This window comes from Plasmodium cynomolgi, chromosome 13, assembly GCF_000321355.1.
Source record: "Plasmodium cynomolgi strain B DNA, chromosome 13, whole genome shotgun sequence".
Taxonomy (NCBI): Eukaryota; Apicomplexa; class Aconoidasida; order Haemosporida; family Plasmodiidae; genus Plasmodium; species Plasmodium cynomolgi.
The window spans coordinates 1,781,728-1,808,583 of record NC_020406.1 but is presented as its reverse complement, the minus strand read 5'-3'; the positions used below and the strand labels follow the sequence as shown (position 1 = coordinate 1,808,583).

General features: G+C 40.3%; 3 protein-coding genes across 3 annotated transcripts; 1 reads left to right on the top strand and 2 right to left on the bottom strand.

The window, feature by feature from the left end:
* Window positions 1-38: 38 nt before the first annotated feature.
* PCYB_134810 (hypothetical protein) lies at window positions 39-20,115 on the bottom strand (the record flags this gene model as incomplete). The annotated part of the gene is made up of 6 exons (XM_004224506.1): window positions 14,740-20,115; window positions 13,239-14,636; window positions 12,673-13,183; window positions 10,058-12,618; window positions 360-9,975; window positions 39-229 (listed from the first exon to the last, which is right to left on the bottom strand). The coding sequence occupies exons 5-6, from the start codon at window positions 9,973-9,975 to the stop codon at window positions 39-41; spliced, it is 9,807 nt and encodes a 3,268-aa protein (XP_004224554.1). The 5' UTR covers window positions 10,058-12,618; window positions 12,673-13,183; window positions 13,239-14,636; window positions 14,740-20,115.
* Window positions 20,116-23,437: 3,322 nt separating this feature from the next.
* On the top strand, window positions 23,438-24,462 carry PCYB_134800 (hypothetical protein; the record flags this gene model as incomplete). The annotated part of the gene is made up of 2 exons (XM_004224505.1): window positions 23,438-24,304; window positions 24,403-24,462. 2 exons carry the CDS (start codon window positions 23,438-23,440, stop codon window positions 24,460-24,462), a joined length of 927 nt encoding a protein of 308 aa, XP_004224553.1.
* A 302-nt stretch (window positions 24,463-24,764) lies between these two features.
* Window positions 24,765-26,128, bottom strand: PCYB_134790 (tRNA-dihydrouridine synthase; the record flags this gene model as incomplete). The annotated part of the gene is made up of 2 exons (XM_004224504.1): window positions 24,765-24,860; window positions 25,202-26,128. 2 exons carry the CDS (start codon window positions 26,126-26,128, stop codon window positions 24,765-24,767), a joined length of 1,023 nt encoding a protein of 340 aa, XP_004224552.1.
* Window positions 26,129-26,856: the final 728 nt, after the last annotated feature.

The following is a 26,856-nucleotide window of genomic DNA, read 5'->3' as shown; positions in this document are numbered from 1 at the left end:
GCATGTCCCATTTTACGCAGAAGCAACGTTTAACAGGACTAAAAGCACTGCGGAATTATTTCCCACTCGGGGGAAGTCTCGTCATCATCCTCCTGCTCCTGTGGCTTTTCTTCGCCCCATAAATTGAAGATGTCTTCATTCACAAACTTGATCTTTTTAACCTTAGCGACAATATTAAGGGAGAAATTCCTGAAGAGGAATTCTTCGTAGTTATTCACGTCCAGGCCGTCTAAAAGGGGGGAGCAGCAAATGAGAGGAGCGGCAAATGAGAGGAGCGGCAAATGGGGAAAGGCGGCTCCCCCTGCACTGGCCAGCGTTGCTGCTATGACCGCTATGGCCGGGGAGGATGTGGTGCTTACTGAAAAAGTGAACGTTGAGCGAGTTGAACACGCCCGAGTTGTCGATGGAGAAACTGTTGTCCGAGTAAAAGGTGGCGAACTTCTTATTCTGCACCACCTTGACCAGCGACTTGGGTAGAGCCCGGATCTTGTTCAAGGGGGGCTGGTGTGGGCCAACAGTGCCCACAAAGCCCAGGAAGGTGGTGCCGGAAATGTGGGCAGACGACAAGACGGGCTTCCATATGTGCAGACACTCATCGACACTCTTTATAGAATAATCTTCATGCCACAGTAACAAATATTTTTTAGGATATGGAAATAGAAGGTTAAGAATTTCTTGGGCAGATGCACTTGTGTACATGCTATTGATCGATATGTCTGTCATCTCCAATATGGGGAAATTATTATCCCCTGGCTTGGTCGATGCATAATGGCCAAAAATAATTTTATGTTTATTTTTACTCATCATTCCTCTGTCTTTAGGGTCTATATTTTCCGCTTCGTAGATGTAAAATTGTTCCGAGTTTCTCACTGGGTGGTTAATCTGCTCGGCATACATGGGATCCTGCTCGCTTCTCTGCGCCCTGTTGAATCCAAAGATGTCGCTTAGCAAGTCGTTCGTTGGCGACTTGTGGCTGGGGTCTCGCTCACTCGGGGGGCCGTTCCTGCTCATGCCGCCACCTAACGAAGCGCCGCCTAACGAAGCACCGCCTAACGATGCACCACCTAACGATGCGCCGAGAGCGTACTCACTAGGCTCTTGGCCGAACGGGGCCCTTTTCTCGCCGCCAAATGTGGCTGCCTCCCGGCCGTCCAGCGCTTCCTGAACAATTCGCTGGCTGGAAATCCTGCCGGACCATATCACCTTAAAATACGTGTGCTCCGTGAGGGAAAATCTAAAATTCTTAAGGTACTTTTCAGCTTCACTGACAAAATCCTCGGCATATCTCTTCTTATCCTCAGTGTATAGATCCTTCTGGAAATCCGTTTTTTTGATATTTTCCACAGGGTTTAGAGTAACGCACAGCTCGTGCAAAGAAATGGTGGAGCCCAAAATGTCAAATAAAACATTGACACAGTTGCTATCCCGGATATTTAAGAAGTCGAAAAGGATTCGAATGTCCTGTTTGCTACAGATGTAATCTAAATCATCTTTGTCAAAAATTTCTTGAAGTGTTAATTGTTTTTTTTTTAAACTTTGTCTGACAGTTTGTTGCATAATTTTAAAAGCATAAATGTCTCCATTCCCTTCAAACAGCTTTTTTTCCACCATTTCTAATTCGATATTTTTCTTGATGAGGAGGCTCTTCTTCTCAGGCATTTTGAGATTACTCTTGATTAGACTGTCCTTCATTATTCTCCTCAGCAGATATAAATCATTGAAATAGCTAAATCGGTGCTTGGGTGCATTAAAATTCAAGTACTGCAGTAACAAATTCACATGTGCGTCAATAAATTTTCGATCCGAGTTAAAAAATTTACATACGCTGTACACTATTTGTATTTGCCTGGAGAGATACTTCCTCAGATTATTTCGGTCCGTAATTTCGATGGGGGTGAACCAAAAGTGGTAGTTGTATAGATTTATGTGCACATCTGAAAAGAAGTTTTCCTCCTTTACTGGTTCGATTTCCATTTTTTCCTTCTCATAGATGGATATCAGTTCTACGTTTTGTTCCTCCTTAGTCACCCCACCCTGTGTAATCTCCCATTTGTTTGTATGACTCACGTTTGGCTTCTTTTCTACTCCCTTTTTGTTAATATCCTCCATAAAAAAGTGATCCATATCGTCCTCTTCGTCCTTTCCCTCCAGTGCTATGCTGGAGAGGTTGTTGTTCAGCCCCCACCCGTCGCTTATTAAATTTTCTTGGAACATTTCTTCCTCCATGAAGTTGTCTATTTCGTGATTTAAATTGGGGCCCCGTTTCTCCACTTGCGCATTGTTGGTACCTCCCTCATTGGGGGTATCAAAAAGGTTGTCACCAATAGAGTGTGTTTGCACTTTCTTCTCGGTAGATTCCTGAAGGGCAAAATTAGCATTTCTGTTTGGTTCCGCCTTAGAAGGAAGGTAAAAACTGTCCGTCTTCACCAAATAGGAGGATTTACCGGACAGGGCCTTTGCCACTTTCTGCCTACTGAACCTCTTATGGATGTAATAACGCAACGTTTCCGCCTCTTGCAAGCTTACAATGATGTACTTTTTATTTTTATTACTAAAGTAAAGTTCCATTTTGTTTAGTAGCGAAACGAAGCTGCCAAACCGGTTGCTATCAAACTCATTTTTCTTCACATGGTCCGTCATAACTTTCGCCAAGTCATAGGAATACTTAAAAGGATTGATATCCAAAATATTTAGGATCTCTTGTATATTATCTTCCTTTAGAATGTTCCAAATATTTTGCAAAGCTTCTCTTTCTGCATATTCGTCGTAGTTGTTGTGTCTCTGTTGATTCAAGGAGGTGACTTGTTCCTCTGCATTGTGCACACACTCGATAACGACCAGGACATTCATGAGCTTCTTCCCCTTCTTGGTGTTGATTGAGTCTGAGTTTATAAAATTTTTTGAGACATACACATAGGAGGGGAAATTCATGTAGATATCATTCACTGGTAGTTTATTGAGGGGTATGAACAGATGGCTACCTTCCGTCAACTGAGTGAACTTCTCTACAACTTTATTATTTATGTAGGAAATGGTACCAGTTGCTTCTTCCCCTTTGATTTGGTTTGCCTTTTTTTTTGTCTTAGCTCCAAATAAATCTGAGTTAATATCATCCATGGTCCATCTATACAATTTGTATTCATCTTTCTTACATTTTATGTTTTTTTTTTTGATCTTCCGTAATTTTTTCTTCTTCCTTTTCTTTTTCTTTCTTTCTTTTTCCTTTTCTTTTTCCTTCTCCTTTTCTTTCTCTTTCTCTTTTTCCTTCTCTTTCTCCTGTTCATTTTCTAGACTGAACAAGTGATTGTCGATCGAGTTATCATCCTCCGCGTTGTACTCATTGCTGGTGTTCCTTTTGGCGAAGCTTTTCTTATACGACAGAACACAGTGGTCCTTTTTGATCTTCTTGAGCTTTTCAAATAGGTCTAAAATGACATGCGGCAAATTGGTCTTCATAAAATCCTTTCGAGGAAAAAAGGCGTCAAAATACATTACGATAGTTTTATTAGAAATATCGTAATGTAGGCAAAAGTAGCGATAAATAATGTCCTGAAGAAATAATTCATCCTCTTTGGTAAAAATATTTTGAAACTTTTCAATCAGCTGGACTATGCAAAGTAATGAGCTGCTCTTGGAGGGTACCTGTGTCTGTACGTCGAAATCGATACTTGTGTTGAAAATACCCAAATAATCTCTATAATTAAAAACCCCAATATTTATGTAATTATCTAACAGCATCCTGATGCTCTTCCTCTTTATAATGTTAACTATGCCATGCACACACAGAAGCTCGCATTGCTTTATGTTGCTACTTATGTTGTTCAGAATGAGGTAGTACGTCAACTCTTTTAGAACTTCTTCCTTTGAGTTTTCTTCCAAGTGGATACTATTGTAGCAGTCGATCACGAACATGCATTCTTCCCGCGGGTCCATCACATGTGGGGGATGATCCTTCTCTTCGTCTTCCCCCAGGGGAACACCCTCAATGTCGTCATCCTGGTGAGCCGTCCCACCACCATTTATGTTTATCCCATCGGTGGGAGGGGGTTTCTTCCCACGTCCATTTCCCCAAACGCTATCGCCGCTTGCCGCGCTTTCTCCGCTGCTGCTACTCAAGATCATGGTCGCCTCCCCCACGTCGTTCTCCGACTCCGTCTGGCTGCCCTCGCTGTAGTTCTTGTTGCACTCGCGCAGGACTCGCTTCTTCCGTTTGGCGAACCTCTTCAACATTTGCTTTTCATCGTGCGAGGAGGGGTCCACACGTTGTTTGCTACAGTGGTTGGGGTGGCCTCCTCCTCCTATCCGTACCCCTACTGATTTCCTCCTCACCACGTCCGCAACAACTGCGTCCTTAAACAGACTCGTGCTTACGTTCATCAGTTTGACAAGGCACATGGGGATGAGGAAGAATATCTTCTGGTTCATTCCGATCGATCGCAAGCGAAAGACGCCTTGGCTGAAGGAAGAAATGTCATTCCCGATATTGACAGTGACCAAGCTGTTCGCATTCACATACTGTTTTATGTCCTGCCCAAACGTATTGATGTGATCAAAGTAGATGAACCGTTTCTTAATTGGAACGTAGCAATCCTGCAGTGGAATAATTTCAACATTCAGGTGTAGATTATTTTCTATTTTATTTCCACTTTGTTTGTCACTAGTTTGATTTTTTTTTCTCCTTCTTCTTTTCATTGCCGATTTTGCATTTTTGCGCGTTTCACTCGCACCTGGGGTGGTCGTCTTCCCTGTGTGTCCCCCACCACGTACCTTGTCGTGTTTCCCCTTTTCTGGGCACTGCACCTGAACTTTATTTCTGTTTTTTTTTTTTTTCCTCATTCCTCTCCTTTTCCTCTCCAGAGGCAACATACACATGTGCTTCCCATTATCGATATACACACAGCAATCGATATAGTCCAGGAATTGCAAAATGTAGTAAGCGACTTTCTTAGGCGAAATATTATTAATCAGGTATCCCGTATCGATAAGGCTATTAAATTTTATTTTTGAAAATGCTAAGCTTCTTAAAATATCAATGGGGGCAATTTGAGATGGCAAGAAAATAAAGTTGACAATCTGAGGATCATTAATAATGTTAAGTATCGAACCAATGGTTCTTTTTTCAAATTTACATTTGTGAATTTCTTCAGGGAGTATATCATTACTCGTGCCACTATACCCTACAACATACTTAAACAAAACATTGTTTGTCAAATCTTGGGAATTCGACGAAAGCTGCTTTTCTGTATGCTTGATGTATTTGTTAAGAATAATTCCCAATAGGAAGTAACTAATTAGTAATGGATTCTTTCTGGTCAAATTGTACAGCTCGTACAACATTTCCTTATCACTTAAATCTATTCTGTCTATATTATCTACGTAATTTTTTCCTAGCATGGTTTTCCTACTTTGTTCTCTCCTCTTGTTGATATTGTTGTCGTATATGAAAAAGTTCGTGTTGTTAATATCCTTTTTCGTTTTCCTTATTTTTGCTCCGCTCGTTTCGATCACTTCTCTGTACAAATCGTACATGTTTTTTAATTCTCTCTTCTTTTGTTTTCCGCTTCTGTTCACATTTTCACCTGTCTGTTCTCCGCTTCTTTTCACATTTTCACCTGTCTGTTTTGCGCTTCTTTTCATTTTTTCACCTGTTTGCTTTTCCTTATCTTTCTTTGTCTTCACTCCTCCTTTGTGCGATTTTCGCTTTTTTTCTCTGAATTTTTTCCAACTCTCTTCCTCGGTGGGAGTCACCCCGCTGTAGGACTTATCCGTTTCCATCAAGCTGCTCCTTTTCGCAGAACTTCCTTCACCCGCTTGGTCCCCACTCGAGTGGGCGTACCCATCTGTCTTGTCCGCAAGTACGTCATCACTGGCGCTTCGCCCGTCAGTGCTACCTCGACCGTCAGTGCTGCCTCGCCCATCACTGCTGCCTCGCTCATCACTGCTGCCTCGCTCATCACTGCTGCCTCGCTCATCACTGCTGCCTCGCCCATCACTGCTGCCTCGCTCATCACTACTGCTTCCCTCATCACGGGTGCTTCCCTCATGGGTACAGCTTCGCTCTTCACTGGCGCTCCCCCCCTCGGAGGACTCGCTCTGCACATGCTCGTAATCCTTTTCGAGAGAATAATTGTACAAAATATTTTTCATGCTCAGGATGAAGTCAAAGTACCTCATGCCTTGGTACCGATAGGACAAAATGGTCAGCGAAACGACCACATCGACATTTGTAAACTCGGACATTTCAGAAGGAGTGTCCTTGCCAATGTAAGGAACGGCCAGGAAGTACCTACTCTTGCTCATGATCATTTGGCACCTATTAATCTGCTCCGCAGAAAGGATTCCATAATGCACCGTATTCACTTTAGAGAAAACGAATGGCAAAATTCCATTGATGTAAAGTCGACAAAGATTTAAAATTTTACACAAAATATAATCCAACGTGTTTATCTTTTCAAAGATTTTAAAATGGTAATCACTCGATAGGACCTGCAGATCTTCATTCCTCAGATTGCTTGCATCGGTCGAATAATTCTTGTTCGAAATTTTCTTTATATTTAATAATCTCCTTATGGTGGAGCTACTGAAGTTGTTATCTTTGCACCTATTCTTCACGTTAATGTCATTGTAGCCGATGCAAAGAGGAATGCATAAGTACGACTCAATCACCTTTTGCGACACCCCACTTATCTTATAGCATAGTAAAAAGTAGTACACATAGCGAGCAATAATCCATATAATATTATCATACCACTTAAAATTTATTATGTGGAAATGCGGGATCAATGAAATATCGTGGTTTCTTATCCCCTTTTCGATTTCTTTGCTAAACGTGTTTAGGAGGTCCTCTATATATTCTGTGTTCGTATTAAAGTGGATGTTCATCGGGATGGTTAGCTTCTTACACACAGGGTAGAAAAAAAAATCGATCAGGACCCAACTTAGCTTATATCTGAATAGGCTCAAATCGACGAAAGAATATGTTGTGCCTGTCTCTCCGTTGTTTGACATCTTCACAGCTCCGTACTTGGTTATTCCATTCATTACTGAGCCAAGTGCACCCCCCGATATGGCACCTTCTCCCATGTTACCATGAACCCCCCCGTAATCATCTGCATCTTCTTTTCTATACAGCTGCGTTGATAAGGAGTTATTAAAATTGTTCATCGCTCCATTTTTGAATCTCCCTTTGTTGTCACTGCGGAGATGGTCTACATGGTATGAGTTGCTACCTCCCGTACCTCCGTAATTGATATGTTGGGTTGCCCTCCTCATTTCATCATCCTCATCGTTACCTCCTTCCAGCTGCAATTGCCGCTGTAACTGTCTCTGGGCCTGCCTCTGGGCTTGCTCCTCCTCCCGCAGCTGTCTAATATGATTCAACAAATTGGCGCTTACATCCCTCCGATTCGCTACCGCAATTTTGACGTTCCTAATATCCACGTCGTCGTTTTTCTTATCGTACAGAAATTTCAAATAAGGGTTGTTCATGAACACATCAGTAAAATTTCTCACTACATTCACGAGATCAATTTCTCTGTTTGTGCCGTAAGGCCAATGTAGCTCACTCTTGAGGGGATGCAAAACGTTGTCAATTTCGTCAATGAGTAAAATACTCTTATTTAATATGTCGAAAATTCTTACGGACAAATCGAGCTGTTTTTTGAGCATATTGTAATCACTTGCCGTGGGTGGGTGACCATGCTTCGACGCATAACCAGGCATACCCGCGCTTGTTTTTCTGAGTCCATTGGCATTAGCCGCATTGATTGAATTCTCATCATTTTGAAACCCTAAAAATTTCGTCAGGGCATCCGTAATGTGCGTTTTCGCCTTCTGCTTAATCATGTCAAAAGTTTTGATATTATTTAGCTCCTGGATTGTGTTAACCAATTTAAGGAACAGCGACTTGATGCATGTTGGGCTCGTCACCAAAATGTATTTGTTCTCTAGTGCACTACACAGGCTTACGTACAAGTCGGTAGTGATGTTATCATATCGACTGAAATTGAAGTAGTAGATGTTCTTCTTTATGATGGAGGAAAATCTCGATCGGAATGTATTTATCGTAAAGTGAATTAACGGCTGGGGGCACATATTAAACACTAAGAAGTAATTGGAAAAGATTAAAAAGTAGAGAGGTGACAACACGGTTGTCTTTCCACCTCCCATAATTATTTGATAACAGTACTGTTTTTTTTTTATAAAATCTCTCTTAAACTTTTTTATCATTTTTACTTGCTTCTTTCGTATTATTAAATTGTTCGTGTACTCAAAAATTAGCAGCCTCGGGTCGTATGTGTAGTAGCAGTTGGCACTCTCCCCGCTGTGCACTCTGCTCTCGTTGTTCACTTTGTCCTCCTCTCGTTTTTCCTGGCTCAAACCCAACAATAATGGGTCCACCATCTTGCCGCCTAAACTGTTCAAGTATTTTCTCCCCTCATTTTCTTCTCTCTTTACAGGGCGAGTTTTCTGCCCCTCCTCGTACTGATCACTCGAAAAGTAGCACGTGGACACATCGGACGAATCCGAATTGTGGTTCAAATTTTTGTGCACGATTTTTTTGTGGCTCGATTTGCTCCTCATTGTGAAGTAGTGCCTCTCCGTGAGCGTCAGCTGCGTGAGGTTTTTCGTTCCCAGTTGAATCGTATTGATGGCTTTGTTTATGATTTTTTGCTGTCTGCTCAGGAGCTTGCTCAGCAGGGCATTCGTCCCATCGTTCACATTAGCGACTGCTTTATCGTTGCCGCGCACACTCAAATTCCCGCTCTCACCTCCACTCGCACCCCCGTCCCGCACGCTCTTCTCCTTCTGCTTCAAAAGCTTCAACTTCAAATTGTACACCTTGAAGATATTCAAAATATTTATCACGCTACTTATACACTCGTGCAGGAAAATCTTCCGGTTCATAATAAGCATGTAGAGCAAGACGATGTTAATGAATTTCTTGGCGCTCTTCTTCTTCAGATTCGGGTTTATCATTGCTAAATATTCATGCGCGTACTTGGACATGAAGCACCTTATGAGGATTTTTAAATTTATTTCCTTTTCTGCCTTTCCTAGAACTCCGAATTTGTACAGAAAGTAGCTCGCAGCCTGATTGTCTTCTGCCCCTTTTCTGCGATTGTTACTCTGGCCTTGCTCGTTGTGTGTGTCTATATCTACGAGGTCTTCGTTCCAGGGGGTATTCTCCTCGACGAGGATTTCCTTCTCTCCGGTCATCCCTCCGTCGCTACCGTTACCCCTACCGTTGCCACTGACACTGCCGTTGTGGCTGTAGCTGTCTTCATCGCTATCGCTCCCGCAGCCGCTACCGAAGCCGCTCCCACTCCCGTTGGCATTCTCAGCCCCCTCGATGAACTCATTTATGCACTCAAGCAGCTTATTGTCCCCCACGAAAATCTCCAGCAAAATGTCCTTAATGCTGACGAACATGTTCACGTACTCCTTCAGCTTTTTAACATTACTGAATGTCATCTTAATTTCCTCAGCGCTGAACCCGATGAACTCGTATTCGACCTTCTTCCGCTGATAGTCCAGATAGGCGTTATAATCGTTTTTCATATTCTGGATAAAATTCTTCGAATAGGTGTTTTGGCACGATATGTTACTCTCTTCAAAGTCGAAGTTGAGCATACTTTTTCTCGCGGTTGTGAAACTGCTGGCCTGGTTTAGACTCGGCGACGTATCCCAGCTGGGGTCTACTTCTCTTCGGTCGCTAACCGCTTGAGAGGGTGCCTCTCTCCCATGGAGGGTCTGCCCTCCAGTTCGCTTCACCCTGCGGAGGTACTTGTACAGCTTCTTAAAGGGGCTAAAGCATAACTCGTTGAGGAGTTCGAAACCGACGTGCACATTTGGCTTGACATCAAAGGGTTGTATGACCCTCTTCTCACACATATAATCGTCCACATTTATGTTAATAATGAGTCGGTACTTAATTACATCCGAAATGGATATGGACAAATTATTATCCACCATGAGGGGCAGAATATTCTTTTTAATTTTTTTTTTTCTTTCCTTTTGGAAATTCTGAACAAATTTAAAAATATCATTAAAAAAGTTAAAAATCATTCGTTTTGAAGAAGTTTAAATAATTCTTTTTCATTTTCTGGTCATCAATTTTTGGAAGCATATTCACAATTTCTTGATGATTAATGATGAATATGAATATGTAGATAATTTTACTATACTGACTTATGTTATAATTGTAAAAGTACAGATACCTCGAGAGAAGGTTTCCATAGAGGAAGGTATTTTCCCCTTTTATTATTTTCACATTCAAATTGTTAATGAAGTAATTGTAAATTATAAAAAAGTTTTGTATGCCCAATGAGTTGATTAGAGTGTTCAGGTAGTTCAGAGCCTCCACGTTGTTCTTATCCTCCATCTTTTTGTAACTCATATTGTTAATAATATTTCCAATATTGTCATACAGATTTATGTTCATGAATATATTCTCATCGATGTTGTTAATGTATTTTACTGCTTCCACTTTGGGAACATTAATCGAGACGACGAGATTGTTATCCTTTGTTTGCTTTTCCTTCTTGCCACTCAGACAACTCTTCAGCGATTCGAAATTGCTCTTTATGTTTTCAAAATGGGTTTTACTCTCCATGATGGGTTGCATTTTCTTCTTCGCCACATCGTAGCCGTTCTGATTATACATCAGGCTGTTCTCCGATGAGGCCAAATGCATCTCCAACTTCTTGGTCGGGTGTAGCTCATCAATTTTGCTTTTCTTCCGATACTCAATTTGGTACTTCCTCATCTTGGCTTGGTTCTCCAGCTGCTTCTTCCTCAAAATGTTGTAAAAGAAAAGTGGGTTGCACTTCTCCGACGTCAGCTTGGACTCTAAAATGCTATTCAGGATAATGTACCTATTATAAATCAGCTTGTACTTATGTATATTGATGTTACAATTTTGGTACAGGAAAATCTCCTCATCGATAGTTAGTTTGCACTTGGCCTTAATATAAATCAGATTGTTTATATAAAACTGCATGTCTTTAATAATATCCCAGTATATGTAGATGTTCATATTTGTGTTTTCTTCATATGGCGCATTATTGCTTTTATCTTGCGCGTTTTTTTGGCCTTTATGAGACTGACTTTCTCCACGCCTTCCCGTTACACTCTTTTTTTTATTAAAATCGGTGCTCTTCTTGACAATTTTTTTTTTGCCACTCAAATCGTCATCCTCTCCATCGATGATTTTTTCTTGTGCATTTAATTCCTTCTTTTTGTTTTCCTTTTCAGATGACACATGGTTACTGTCGTAGGAGGATGAGTTGTCCGAGGCGCCGTATACACTTGAGCTGTCATCACTCTTGTTCATTGTATCATGTACTTGATTTTTTCTCCTTCCATTTTTGTTGTCCCTTCCTTGTGTAGCTCCATTTCCATTTTCACTGCCTCTTCTGTTGGCACCCCTACCGGTGGAATAATGATTAGCATCCAACCCACTGTTATATGCTTCATTCCCACTGGAAGAGTTATTATCATTCGGTCCTGATTTGTCAAAATTCCAAAGAGACTTTACATAGTGGAAAATGTTGTAGTACTGATCCATATTCCACATGCCTTTTCTGGTGCCCATTCGATGTCTCTTCTTGCGCAGAATAATTTTTATTTGCTTGGACAGGGTGATAAATATTTTCAATCTGCATGCACAAGAGTCCACATCAGAAAAGATGCTACTATCACAGTAGTTTAAAATGTTTAACAAATATTTTATCTCCTTAATGTCATCTTTGCAGACGCTCAAGTTGTTGCAGTACTCAACCACTTCTTCATGCTCCTTCTGTATATACTTGTACACGATAAAAAAGAAGCAGCTGTAAATATTTCTAAAATTCATAAAGAGCTTCGAACTATGGACAGACAAAACGATGTACTGCAAACTGGATGCCGTGTCCGTCTCCGCATTCTCATTCAGCACATCCATGTTCTTGTTTACATTCATATTTATATTAAAATTATGATAATAAATAGTTACGTACATGTGATTTTTTAGCAAAATGTTTATATGCTTCTCCAACAGAGTACACAGGTGGATATTCTTCTTGTTAAATTCTTTATACAAATTTGCAATATTGAGAAAAAATGGCTTGTTCAGGAGGGATACCAAAAAGAAAAAGTCACTTTTGCTGTTCTGCAGTAGAACTGTGTTATTCATCTTCTTAATTACGTTGTATAGGTAGCTATACTTCTGGAGATTTCCTGTGTATAAATGCATGTTCAGCTCTTCGAAGTGGTACTTACATGAATCCTTTTTCGCCGCTGCACTGGACAAACCACCGTGATTTTCATTTGGGTCATCCTTTTCACCGGCACCCATCCTTATTTCCACATTGCTCCTGCGGAGCGTCAAGTTTAACCGTGGTATTTCAACCAAGTCGACTGTTATGGGCATGCTGCTCACATCCACATATTCGGAGGTACCCCCAAAAAGGGAAGGAACACTCAACGTATAAATTAGTATATAAGTAATGTGATCAAATTTCATCAATAAGTTGTAAAAATCTCTATACACCTCGTTATTTTCATAACTCAGGATGTTAATAAGAGTCATCGCCCTGTAATCATTGTTCACTCTCAACGAGGTGATTTTACTTGAATCTTTAGGTGCATTAAAAATTTGTAACTTCTGCACAACCCCATAATGGCTCCTACTAGACATATGCTTGCTCCCTCCACCATGCAGGAGTAGCCCCTTCTTCACAAAATTGAGGCATTTGTTCTTTTTTCCCGTCTCTTCGGTGGGAACCAGGCCCTCACCCTCACCCCCGAATAATCTAATGTAGATGATCGAATTTCTGTTCTTCCGATTCTTCTTCATACTCTTTATTTCCCCAATAATACTTCCATCCGAATTATACCAGAAACTGTAGTACTGCAACAAAATATTTGGGACGAAGGTGCATAAGTGCACTGGGTTCAAATAGGTCTGCACTTGGATGTTGTTATACAGATTTCTCGATATGCTCACGCTGTACTTATCGTACGTCTCCTTACTGTTATAGTAACAAAGACGCACATTATTATTTTCAAAATTGTAAAATAAATTTTTGCACCTGTTTATGCTGGTCGAGAAGTACACCTTTTTCACGTCACTGCAGTAATATAGCTTCTTCACAAAGCGGTTCAGTTTAAAATAGATGTTGTAAATGTAGATGCAGTTCATGTCTTTCCGATAAATTATTTCTCGAAGTCCATGTTCTTCCTCCTCTTCTGCTTCTTTATCCACATGGCTGTCTTTTTTTATTCTGCTTTTTTTCCTTTTTTGCCTCCAAATGGGTGGCGCCGCTTTTTAACTTACCCCCCGCGGATTCTTTGTAATTTCCCTGTTTCGCTTGCTTGTTGGTTGTTCCTTTAGTGCGGCCGCTCGCCTCAGTTCCCGCACCATAGATGGCGAGGTCTCCTCCTCCCACACTGCTTCCTCCGCTGCCTCCTCCGCTGCTTCCTCTGCTGCTCCTTCCGCTACTTCCGTCGCTACTACTACTACTAGGCACCAACTTCGTGGATGCCTTCTCCCCATTGTCCCCCGCGGGGAGACCATCCTGGTCGTACCCATTCGAAACAATCCTGATGTCATCACTGAAGGAGGACTCCTCCGTTGTGTTGATCAAGCTGCTATCATACTGGTTCTCCTCATATTTAAAATTGAACAGACCCTCAATGTTCTGCGTCTCATAATTTATATTAAACGACTTCAGTTCCAAAAATTCCTTATCCTTTCTCCCTCCATAATCATCCAACCCCCCTAAGGCGTTGTTGTCCTTACTCTTGGCATCCTCTGCACTGATTCGGATGCTCTTGGGGTTATTATCCCCATTTGGTCTACTCATGTCGCTTTTTTTAAACTTCCAAATAATTCGCACGTACATTTCGTTGTTCTCCTGTTCGTAGAGAACACCCGTCTTGACTTCGTTCGACAGAAAGTTGTAAAAGCAGGTCATATTGAGATAATCATCAGAAGCGTTTTCGCTACTAACCCGCTCCGTCTTCGTGGGGCTAAATTTCATACTGCTCAGTAGGCTACCACTTTTGATGTAAAATATTTTGGATTTATCATACTGGTAATTCATTAAATTTTTTAAGTTTATTTTGTGGGAAATTCTCCAGACTTCTAAATTGTGTTTCTTCCCAATAATATTAAAGGCGCAAAAGTTTTGATACGATTGCGTAATTAACACCTTCACATTTTTTTTTTTCATTCTGCTGCTGTGATGTGCCCTTTTTCTCTTCTCACTCCTCAGGTAGCTATTTTTATTGTTGAAAAAGACGTCTCTGTAATTTTTAAACTTCTTCATGTTATCGTTTAGCGTAATGATATTATTATCCTTGTAGGAGAATGTGAATAGTTGTAAATTGATCAGAATGTTTTTTTCTTTTATTATTTTTTTTATATACGAAATGTATTTGTTGTTGCTGAGGATGCTGTCCCTCTTGGCCTTCGCCCTGGCATTGGCCCTTTGCCTCCTTAGCTTCCTCTTTTCGCTACTGCTGGTGATGTTTCTACTGGTGCTTTTGAAAAAGGACGGGAAGTTTAGAATGGGGTTTATAGAGTGGGAGTGCAAGGACTCCGTGTCGTGTAATGGATTCCTGTTCGTTCCATCTTTGTGACTTCCATCATCCTGATTGTCCAAAAAGTCGCTTCTCCTTTTTTGTATCATCTTCATTTGCTTTTTTTTTTTCTTCTTTTTTTCGTTTCTTCCTCTTCAATTGGTTTATCTTCACCGCCTCGTCGTCCTCTTCCCCCTTCTCAGTGAGCTTATTTTTTGTCTTCTTTCTGGACTTCCCACGAGTTGGCTCATCCGTCCGCGTCGTCGTTTTCTCCTCAGAGAGGTCCCCATTTTTATCCCCTCCGTTGTTTTTCCCGCTCGCATTTTCGTCAAATGGGGATGACTCCGCTTCCTTCTCCATGAGGGCGGCGGCACCTCCTTGGTGATTCTTCTGCACCGATTCGTTCGCCGCCTCCCCGACATCTTCGTACTCCTCCGATTCGTCCTCCTCCGTGGACGTGAAGTCATCATCGTACGAGGACATGGAGGAGTTGGAAGCAGCGGACGAAGTGGACGAACCAGACAAACCAGTCGAACCGGACGAACTGGCCAACGCAAAAGAACCGGACGAATCAGAGGATGTAAAAAAATAATTCGAGGTTGCCACTTTTCCTCCGCGTCGCCCACCTTCCCTTAGCCATTCCTCCCCCTTCTCTTCGTCCCCCCTACGGTTGCCCCTGCCATGGCTCACATTCTCTATGGTATAAATTCCCACGTGCTTGAACTTATGCGCAGGCAGCCACTTCCTTATGATATTTTCATTCGCGTGGAAATTCAAAAAAATGTTTGAGTTAAACCGATTGAGTCGCCCACCACTAGTATATTCATTTTTGTTATTCTCGTGAACACACGCACAGACATGGATGGTATGCTCGAAAATGATGTTTCGCTCCATTTCGTTTCTTTCCAAATATTTCAACAGCATATTTCTATGCCTATGTATCGAAATAAAAATGTCACATTCGCACAGAGAGAAGGTCTTAATGAGCAGGGAAAAGCTGTCATTTGAGGGGTCTCCAGCAGAACCAGGGATTTCCTGTACGTTCGCAGCACCCTTGATATTGTTCCTGCCCACGTGGGAGAATTCCACCCCTCCTCCGCTCAAATTGTCACTTGTATTAACAAAGAGGGAACCCAACCCATATATATTCTTCAAATCAGCGTAGTTCGTTTCCGCGTTGAAGGTGTAATAAGTTAAGATGAAAAAAATAGAAGACAATAAATTTTTTACGTTGTTTCGATTGAGCTCCCTAAATTTGATATCCTTATAAATTAGCAAAATGCATCCGTGGTAAATGCAGCATGTCGTTATGTCATTCTTCTGGATGCACAATCTGGCATACTTTAACAAAACTTCAATCACCTCGTCCTCTAGTTTTCTTTTTATCTTCCTGTAGTACGTGTCCAAATTAGCGAAAACATCATCGGAGCAATATAGTTCATTTTTTATCAATTTTTTTCTGAGTTTATTAAAAAGGTGAAGTTTTTTTCTTTTCCTTCTTCTGTTCCGTTTTGCCTTCTTTGTCTCACCCGATTGGTGTTTCTCCGTATGTGAGGTGACTTCTTTCTTCTCAGTTCGCTTTCCCCCAGGTAGGAGTCCCTCCTTTACGACAATATTTTCAATGTTACGCAAGTTTCTGCGTATTTCCCTATTCGTCTCGACTACCAGTCCTATGTACGAGTTAACATAAGTACATAACATGACGATAAACACCATAATGACTTTTCCGCTACTGCTGTTCTCCTTATCAAAACTGAAGAAGAGTTCCAAGTAGGAGTAAATGCTGCAAAGGACATTTTTGGGACTCATAATAAGTTCGTTCAGTAGCAGCCCATATTTCGTGGCGAAGATGTTCCTGTCCTTAGTAGGGATATAATTATCTTCCTCCGTAACTTTGTACTTATTTTTAAAAATGTACGGCTCGAACAAAATGCACAGAAGTAGCTGCTGGATGTCAAACGATTGGAAACTCTTAATTCTATTCTTGTCACAAAAAAATTCCAAAATTAGGGGAATTCGAATATATGGGACGGTCAAATATTGCAGCAGAATTTCAACATCTCGTAGATTCAAGGAGGGATGAAAAAAAGGCAAATCGTTTACGTATAAAACGTCCAACTCGTTTTCTATGTATGTACTGGTATACATATTAGGGTTGGAGTAGGTCAAAATGCAGTTGTCCTTCTTACTTTCCTGGGACTGCATAAACTGGTAGAGGAAGGAAAAAAAATTCAGTTTCGTATCCTTAGGGGGGCACATATACCCACATATATCAATTTCACGATTAAAAACAGTCACATTTAACTTGTTCTTGTAACTAAACCTTAAATTTATGTCGTCGTATTTGTAAAACCGCACAGGTGGTAATTTGTCAATATAGGGACACATATAGGACTTGAACAAGAAAAGCATATCTCTAAGGTGGTAAAATTCTGGTATCAACTGTTTGAAGAGAGCATTTTTTCCACAATAATATTCTATGATGTGATTTTTCTTCCTATCTAACCCTAAGTCTAGGCTGATGTTTTCCAGAATTTCTATTTCGCTCGTGTTTATGTCGTTACTTTTTTCGAATAAAAAGAGCTGACTGTTTTTGTTAATTTTCTTTTCATTAATTTTGTAAAAATATTCTATTATATCTGACCTCATTATGTTGAGCTTCGGATTTATGATGAGAAAAAAGTTGCTAAAGCATTCCAGAACTGATATGTCTATGCAATACCCGGACAGTTGAATCTCCGCTCCACTCGCTGCGTGTGCGTATTCGTCCAGCGAGGAGTAGCTGTCGTTGTCCGCCACGTTCCTCGAGAATTGCTTCATCATTTGGTAGTGACTTCCACCGTTTCTTCGACCTCTTCTGCGCTCTGCACTTTCGCTCTCACCACTCCCAACGCCGCTTCTCCTCCTGGGGTCAACCAAATAACTTCCCCTCCCGGTGGAGAATCCATTATAATGCACTGCGAATGGAGAGCACACATCCACGCACGGAATACGCAAAAGAAAGTCGTACAAAAACAAAAGCATGGAACTGTTAACAATCTTGTACATGACGATTTGCTTATTCTGGACAATCGAACACGATATAAAATAAATATTGTTGTGCATGTGATATATTTCCTGGAAGAGACTAATCTGGAGTGACCTCTTCAGCTTCAGAAATTGGGACAAGTAAATAAAATGCTTCGGAGATGGCAACATATTGTTGAGGACATGCGAAACGAAGGAAAAGGCCAGTAGGTAGCAATGTTTAATGTAGTTCTTCTGATTAATTAATATATTCGTTATAATATTCGTCTGGTAAAGTATAACGTACAGATCGTCAAAACAATGGATGGTTCTCCTCGAAATGTAAAAAGAAATGGGAATATTCACTTCCTTTTTTATTTCTACTTTGCGATAATTCTTATACATATCCTCCTGTAATAGTATCTCCATGGGGAATTTAATGCTATTTTTGTAATCCTTACCCTTCATTAACTCTCCACCCCCTGTTATTATTACATCTGCATAAAACCTAGACTCCATCTTGGTGTACATATATTTTACAAATATCACCTTCTTCAATATTTCATTAAGAATATCATTTCTTATCATTTTATTTTTGTCGTATATTCCCATTTTCATTTTACAAAAATATTGATGAAAAAGGATGCACAATTTTCTGATGCTCATGTCTAGGAAGACGAAAAAAGTGGAGTCTATTTTGTTTGGGTCCTTTTTCAATTCGATTCTTCCATAGACGTTGCTTTTCGAAATGTTGCCATCATTTTGAAGATACATTTCTTGTCCGTCTCCCCCGCGATCGTAGTTCCCACTCAAGTGGTTAATGTCCATTGTAGGGGAGAGGCCATCACCTGGGTAAGACATGTTGTTCCCAAAAAAGGGGGCCTCCTTCTTGTCACTTCTACTGGAGAAGAAGTTCCCCTTTCCTGTGCCCATGGATCTCGTGTTGGAACCATCGAGGCGACTCCTCTCTGCATTATCATACACAAACAAATCGTCGCACAATTTCAAGACGATGCTATAGTACAGAAAAATTTTAAACACCTCGATGTCTTCCTCTTGAATATTCAAAACTTTGAGAATGTAAATTATGCAATAGTATAAGCTCATGGAGAAGGAGGTGAATTTATTTTTGTAAATGTTTACGTATATGCCTCCGTATTTCTCACTTTCGTTTGTCGCCTTTTCGTTCCCCCTTCCGTCTCTGAAGAAGTTGTTGTCGGTGGATCGCCCACCGTACATGTCGTTTCCCATGCCGTTGCCTATACCGATTCCCATTCCGGCATCGACGTATACATGGTTGCCCCCCTCCCGGGGATTCACATTATCGACAAAATCAAACGCGCTGAAATAGTCCGGCTTCTGGGGCGGGCTGCTTTCATATCTGTTAAATTTATTTCCATTTGGAAAATCCCCCATGCCGCTTCCCACATGGTCCAAATTGATTAAATTGGACACTTGACTAGGGTTATTAAAATTGGGCACTTGGCTTCGGTCGTTAAAATTTGTTGCTTGGTCAAGGCCGCTGAAATTCCCCCCCGTACGATTCTTACCGTGATGACTCGAACTATTTGCATAGTTATACGTACCGCTCAGCAGGTTCTGCGAATTGGGGGCGTTTCCCATCCGGCCGAACACTTCTCCGTAGGTGTCGACATTAAAGCTGCTAACATTGCTAACACTGCTAACATTGCCGACCCCGCCACCGTCCCCGCTGACGCCGCTCCCCCCCGGATGGGACACCCGGATCGTCTTATTATTGTTCAAATTCCAGTTGTTCGTCAAAAAGGAGTTGTTCAAATATGGCAGCAGCACCTGGTACAAAATGTCAACGTTGTCCGGGTTGGGGAAAATATACAGTCGGTACAGACACAGCCAAAATAGGGAGTTGGTGAGGAAATTTTTGCTAATATTTTTTATACACAGAGTTACGTCCCTTAGGAGAACACCCAAGTTATCCACTTCGTCAATCTTGAAAGGATGATACTGAATGCCATAAATGGAATTATTTAAAACTGCGAAACTGTACATATTATTTTTTTTATGAATTATGTACAGAATTTTAATTAGCATTTTTTCTTTTTGTAAGTAAAACCCTCCAGGGAGAATCAAAAAATTATTTTCATTCAAATTTTCAATCTTGTTTATTATGTCCAAAATGAATGTGTACAGATTGTTCACATCCAGGTACCCATTTTTTCTATGATTATACGTATGGTAGATAGAATAAATCCTCAAGAACAAACTGTAATCACAATTATATAGTTGATTTTTTACAAAGTGAAAGATATCCGACAGTTTTTTATAATTTAATGTGTCATTGATTGTGCTGTTATTGTAACTGATTTTCCCCAACAAATTATCTAACAGCTGCACGAACATGCATATGTGGTTGCTTATGTTAATGCTAAGGCTCTCTACTTCATTGTCATCTTTCCTTTTCCTTACAACCTCGTACACGTTGTCCTTTGTACTGATGTTCAGCTCGTAAAAGTCTTCGCTCAAAAATTCTAGCGAGTAGGTGTTGTTCCAGATGTAGTTGCTCATTTTGTCTTAGCGCATGGGGACCCAAGTGGTGAAGGAGTGTACAGGGTTTACGGCTACTCCCCTTACTGGTAATATCCTATTTGCACACACAAAAAGGAGGGGAGCACTGTCTATGCCAGCTAGGGGGGGATGAACCCACTCGGCTGCTCTAACGAATGGAGGTACTCCTGACCACCGTGCTAGACGTTTACAATTTGAGCAAGCTAACGGGAGGAGGATCCTCTAAGCTACCCCCTCCTCGTTTCCCCGTTCATTCAGCCATACGTATGTGAAAGTACACGTTACGCACAAGTTCGTGTATACACATGTATGTACTTTTTACCTAGGAAAAAAAAAAAATAAACGCAACTTGCGCATAAAATCGGGTTATCAACCCCTTATAAACCGCTACCTCCGATCGTTTATTTTCACGTTCACATGATGGGCTCTCTCACTTAGCACAGCACCTTGGTCTGAGAGAGAGCAATGTCACGCTGACATGATGGTAATACGAGGACGTACTCCCGTATCTTCACATAAAACATGCACTTACGCATATACATATACATGCAAAAATATATCATGCGCAATCTCGAATGCCCTTTATTTTTTTTTCGATGCAAAAATAAAGGGGCTTCTTCTCCGCAGAAAAGATCAATTCGCGTGGAAAAAAAAAAGTGGAAATAAAAACACGCACGAAAATGCAAACATAAAATGTGGAAAAAAATGTCAATAAAACATGTGAACAAAAGTGACAGTTCACTAATTTCCAAATGGTATAATGTTACAAAAAAAAAAAACGATACAGAAGGGAAATTTATTTGAACTAATCTTTATTCCTTAAAAAAAAGATGAAAAAGGCACCCCAAGGGTCAATTTATTTTTTCCCCTTCTGCAAATGCGCACTCACCTATGCATACTTGCTTACCCGACCTGCATTTATTCGGCATTGCTCAGAGTACACTGTGGGGGGGGGAGTATGCAATATAGCAAATTTTAAAAAGGCTGAAATGTGCCAAGCACAAATGTGATTGTCGCACATGTGGTAAGTGCTAAAATGCCTCATTTGACGTGAGAATAAAAAACATAGCATTTGTTCAACCCCCACGGGGAAGAAACCCGGCTTGACGTGTAACCCCATAACACGTCGCTGGTGGAACACGAAGCGCGCCTCGTTGGCGTTTTCGCAGCGAATGGGTCAAATACACGAAGGAAGGATCTTCCCTAGTTCGCTTTAATCACAGCTGGTGGCTTTTCCCTTTTTATAGAACTCTCAATTTTTATACCCCCGACCATCACCTCAGTTGAGTAATGGACTCGAGTTAACAATTCGCTCACACAACATTCCACATGTTGCTTAAAAAAACTACACATTGAGTTGCAATCAAATCAAAGGGGAAAGCTAGCCCCTATTTTGACACCATTTGAGGGGGGCTCCAAGGGTTGCACATCATCTGCATAAGCGTATATATATGTGCACACATTGGTGTAGCAAAGTCAATACCCCCCGAACATTTGAAAACGTCACGTAGTACTTCGCCAATTTTGCCCCTTTTTGTTATCCCCCGCGGATACACAATTGCACATACACCCAGGTAGGTAAAGGATAACAAGCTTCTTTTGTTAAGCAGCGTAGGGAGAACGGACGTGTGAGAAGGACATCCATATGTATATATATGTATACATATGGTAACCCTATGTTTGCTAGCTCATGCGTCCTCCTCCACATTGCTCCCCATAACACACGTTTCACTTATGTGTACACACTCCATGGAGTGTCATTTTTAACAAAAGGATATAAAACCGTTAGTGGACCCTCACTTACGCAAAAAAAATGACACACCCCTCAATCGGGAAAAAGAGAAAAAACAAAAAATGAAATTTTTTTGCATTCACCATTTTGGTAACCAGTAACAACTCTTAACACAGTGAAAAATAATTGGCGCATCTGTGAGGCAATTGTCTACTGCTAAGGGAAAGGAGGAACGGGTTAAAAGGATGAAAAAAAAAAAAAAATAGAAAGCAAATAGAACAAAATAAGAGAGAAACAAAGTGGACCTTCCCCCATAGGGGTGGTAAAACGGCAGAAGTAGCGTGTCAACAGATAACAGATTAAGTACATTTTAAAGTCCAACTATTGCTGCTAATTATCTTTATTTATGTGTATGTCTTTCTTGGCTTTTGCGCGCCCAGCCTCCTTTGCCACCGCATGAAGGTGAGGAAAACGCTCCTTCCTACGCAAACGTATGCATAGTTGTACCTATTCTCTCATGCACACATTTGAAGTAAGCGCCTTAAATACGGAACACGCCTACGCGAATTGTGTTTCCCTTTAACCCGAACGTGGCCGTTCCGATTCAATAAAAGTGCCAAAGATGGAAAAAATTCAAACGGTTTCATACGTTTTGATTAGCCTAGTCAAATCGGGAAATGTTCTTTTTTCTCCTCGCCCATTTTTTAAAAGACAGTAAATTTTTTCGAACGGTAAAAACACTCAAGGTACCGCAATGCTCAGCAGCGGGATTGTTAAATAACTGCGATTAGTGATGATAGTCATTTTACGCTTCTCAAAATTGATTTGTCATGTTTATGCGCGCTTTGAGGTACACTACTTTTCTTACCGTACATAATCATACATAGGCACTGCTGCATCTAATCCATATTGCAATTTTTTTTTTTTTTTTTTTAAATGACTACCTGTCTAATGTGTAAAAGCACAGAAGCGTCAATCTTTTGAAGAAGCATAGGCGCAAACCTTCACCGCCATCTTTGTGCCTTCCTAAAACTTTTGCCTCACACTTTTGTAGTGATAACGGCCTATTTTGAAGAGCCATAAAGTGTAAAGATGATCGGTAAGTGAGTGTGCACTTACGTATGTTCACTTCCCTGCCAGTGCACGTGTCCACTTTTGAAGAATGCACATTTCGAAAGGGGACTGCTCCTGCTGCTTCTGCTGCCTTTGCTGCTCCTACTGCTCCTCCGCGTCTCCCTCCCTTTGTATAAACCCTCTACGAGGAGCCTCCCAACCCCTGCTATTCATCAATTTTGAATAACGATAAAAAATTTACCCCTCGCCCATTGTGAATCAGCCTAAACATAAAAGTGCACATTTTCATGTGCAAATTATGGCCTTAATGTAAGGCAAACAAAAAGGACGATCACATTCACCCTTGGCTCATTCCGAATTGTGCATCAGTCATCGATGTAGGTGGAATTCGGCAGTCTATCTTCATTTGCGACATATTTTCTTTCGCCATCTTCGATTCTTCGCTAAAACCCTACTTCACTCAAAGTGAGCCGCCCCCCCATTTGTGTGTCTTCCCCCCAAAAGAATTGCCCCACGATGAATAAGTACATGAGTTCTAGCAGCACCATTTTGAATAACAAAAAGAATGTAGAAAACGCCATAAAAACGAATCTGGTGGCGGAAAAAACTATCCAAGGGAGTAAAAATACAAAAAATGAAGAAATTTACTCCGAAATAAAAAAGAATTTGTTAAAATTAGAGAAGGTATTTCTAGACAATGTACTTTTACAAGTGAAAAAGAAAACCACGGCTGGCACAAAAAACTCCATTGAAAAATCAGCCATAAACGAATTAAACAAATACAAGAAAAATATCGAATTGTTAAAGAGCAAAGTAAGCATAGAAGACAATACGGACAAAATAGTCAAGCTAGAAAACAAACTAAAAGAAAATGAAGAAATTTTACAAAAATTGAATAATGATAAGGAGGGGCTAGAAAACATTTCCAAGCAGCAGCTAAAAGCGATAGATGAAATTTGCCTAAACGAAACGCAACTGTCCATACAAACAAAATATGAAGAAATCAGACAATTAAAAGAAGAACTGATGAAATTAAAAAATACCTATATGGAAAATGAAAACATTTTGAAAAAAAAACAAGAACAGTTAGTCAACATAGATAGTCAGTTAAAGAAAAAAATCTTCGCCATTAAAAACGCGAAAAGTAGCAGCAACAGTAGCAGCGTCAATGCTAGCAGTAGCAATACCTCCACAGTGAATAACAGTAAAACTATCTCGAATTACCAAATACAAACGTTGAAAGCCCAAATAGACATGATAAATGATAATATAAATGCCGACACCCAGGGCTATGAGGAAAAAATATCCGAACTTGAGGGCAACATCAAATCGTCTGAGAATGACATTGAGTTTTTAAATTCGCAAATCGCAGAAATAAAGAAGGTGAGTAAAAAAAAAAAATGTGTCTGCGTTACTGCTTAGGCAACACCTCGAATGTCCATTTGCATACATGTCCTCATTTCATCTGCCTCTTTTTTCAGAACATTGAGAATGTCAACTTGGAGATAAAAAAAATGAGAAAGCAGAAAAAGGAAAAGTAACTTTTGCTGAAGGGTAACACCTTTTCTTCGTTTCTAGCCAATACTGCACAAAAAAAAGAGAAGAAAAAAAGGGAAATGTCTGCACAACGTCGCAAAAAATACGGCACAATTCTGCCTCTACCGCTCTTATTTTATTTCTTCCTTCCTTTCTTTCTTTCTTTCTTTCTTTCTTCATTCCTTCCTTCCTTCCTTCCTTTCCTTTTTTTTTTTTTTTTTTTTTTTTTAAAGAGCTAGCCAAAAAGGCTTCGCTTCATTTTTTAAATACTTCAAAAAATTGACGATGAACCATTTGTCGACAACTTTCATCTTTTCAAAAACGACAAAAAAAAAAAAAGAGCCGAATTGGTATGCCAAAGTTGTAAAAGGGCTAAATCATAAATAAGGAAATAAAAAACAAACTGACGAAAAAAAAAAAAAAAAATGCTGCGCAAAGGTGATCACTGGTTAGACGAATAATACGGCTACGACAAACACGTGTTATTGGGGTGTGTAGACCCCTTAAAAAACTAACCCATTGGACGAATTAAAAAAATTAAGCAGGGACACACGTGCGACTACAAAACGAATGGGAAGCCATGCATATGGATATGTGCACATATACGGGTATATGCCGGGGAAAAATCTTGCTCCCCTCTCCCCCCCCTCACTGTGTTTTCCTGTACCTCCTGTACCAACTGAGGGTGGACTCGGTGAGGACGCCGCTGCTCCTTTTCTCGTTTAAAATGGAACGAAAGTTTACATAGTCATCCAGCGAGTGGCAATTATTCAGTAAGTCTCTCAAATCAGTGTGCACTTGAAAATATTTATATAACATTTTAAACAAATGTCCTTTTAAATATTTTGTGTTAGACTCATATTGTAAAAACAAATCGTAATACTCATTCACGACATCCACTGTGTGGACATTTTGGTTTGAAAAAAAATAAGGTTTTTCAAGTAAAATTTCTGCACACATAACTGCGTCGGCCTTGGTATAATTTAGGCATTTTTGTATATCTTCAAAATGTTCGATGGATCCATTAGCTATTATTGGGATGTTTAGTCTTTCCTTGATTATTTTAATAATTTCATAATCACACTGTTTGATATTTACGCCTTTTTCCTCCTTTGTCCTTCCATGAACAGTAATCATTTTCACATTACGACTTTGTAAATCATAACACAGGTTTAACGTTTTTTGATAATCTTGGTCAATTTTTCTAATTTTACAAGTAATTGGGATGCTGCAATTATTCGTTATGTCTGACACTAAGTTCACCACTTCGTCGTGCTTATGTAGTAAGAAGGCTCCATAATTCCCCTTTTTGGCAATTTGCTGCGGACACCCTAAATTCAGATCAACAGCGTTCACCTCGTTCTTAATATACTCAATTGCGTTTAAAAGAATTTTCGAACTGTTCCCACAAAACTGCGCAATTACAGGTTCATCTTTTTCGCAACTTTGAAAATAACTTTTCCGATATTTTTCATGCTCCACAAAATTTTTTGCATGTAGCATGGGAGTAAAAGTCAAGTGACAGTTATAATTTCTGCATAGCAATCGAAATGCTAATTCGCTTAAATCAACCATGGGCGCTAAAATGTACTTTGGCTTTCCAATTTGTTCCCAAAATGTTTTTTCATACTCTTTTTTCTGTACAGGTTCGTCTGATTCGTCTTCTTTCATTTTGCCTCTGTTCTGATGATACAAAGTGGGGTGTCCTCCGCGGGTGGAAATTGCATATACAATTTTGAGTACCCGATGTTGTGCATAGATTTCTACGAACAATTTCGTGCTTTGGGGTTGGCTCAAAAGATGTGATGGGGGGTGGTAGGGACTTCACATTTGTATGGCAACACGGCTCTCTCCTTCAAGTTCGCTCCTAAGATCGCGCTTTCTAGTAGGAACCATTAGCTCTCATGCGAGCACTTTTTCACACACGTTGGGGTTTCTACTATTGCCCTACCACTGCGCGCTCATAATTTGTTAAGTACTCCTATGGTCCGCCTGAAATAACCTTTCAATGCAGGTCAAATGGATAGGATGCCACGTGCCCATTACTAGCTTAGTCAAAATGGTTCGCCGATTTGCTTACTGCCAATTACCATTATTGTTACAGCTTACATTTTACTGCCACCTTTATGTTCGTAAGAAGGTATGAAATCCACGTGAACACGTATACGCATATGTTTATTTATATGCGACTGTTCCGCGTAGCGGTAAATCTCTTTGTGGCGTTCTTCAAATTGCGGCTAATTTTAAAAAAGTTAAAAAAAAAAAAAATTGCTGTCAAAAATGAACACACAAATTGAGCAAAAAAATGAGAAATGGATAAATTATTCGCAAAAATAGCCAAAACGGTTAGCATTCCACAGGTGGTGAAAAGAACGCCAAAACGACTTCACTTCGTTGTG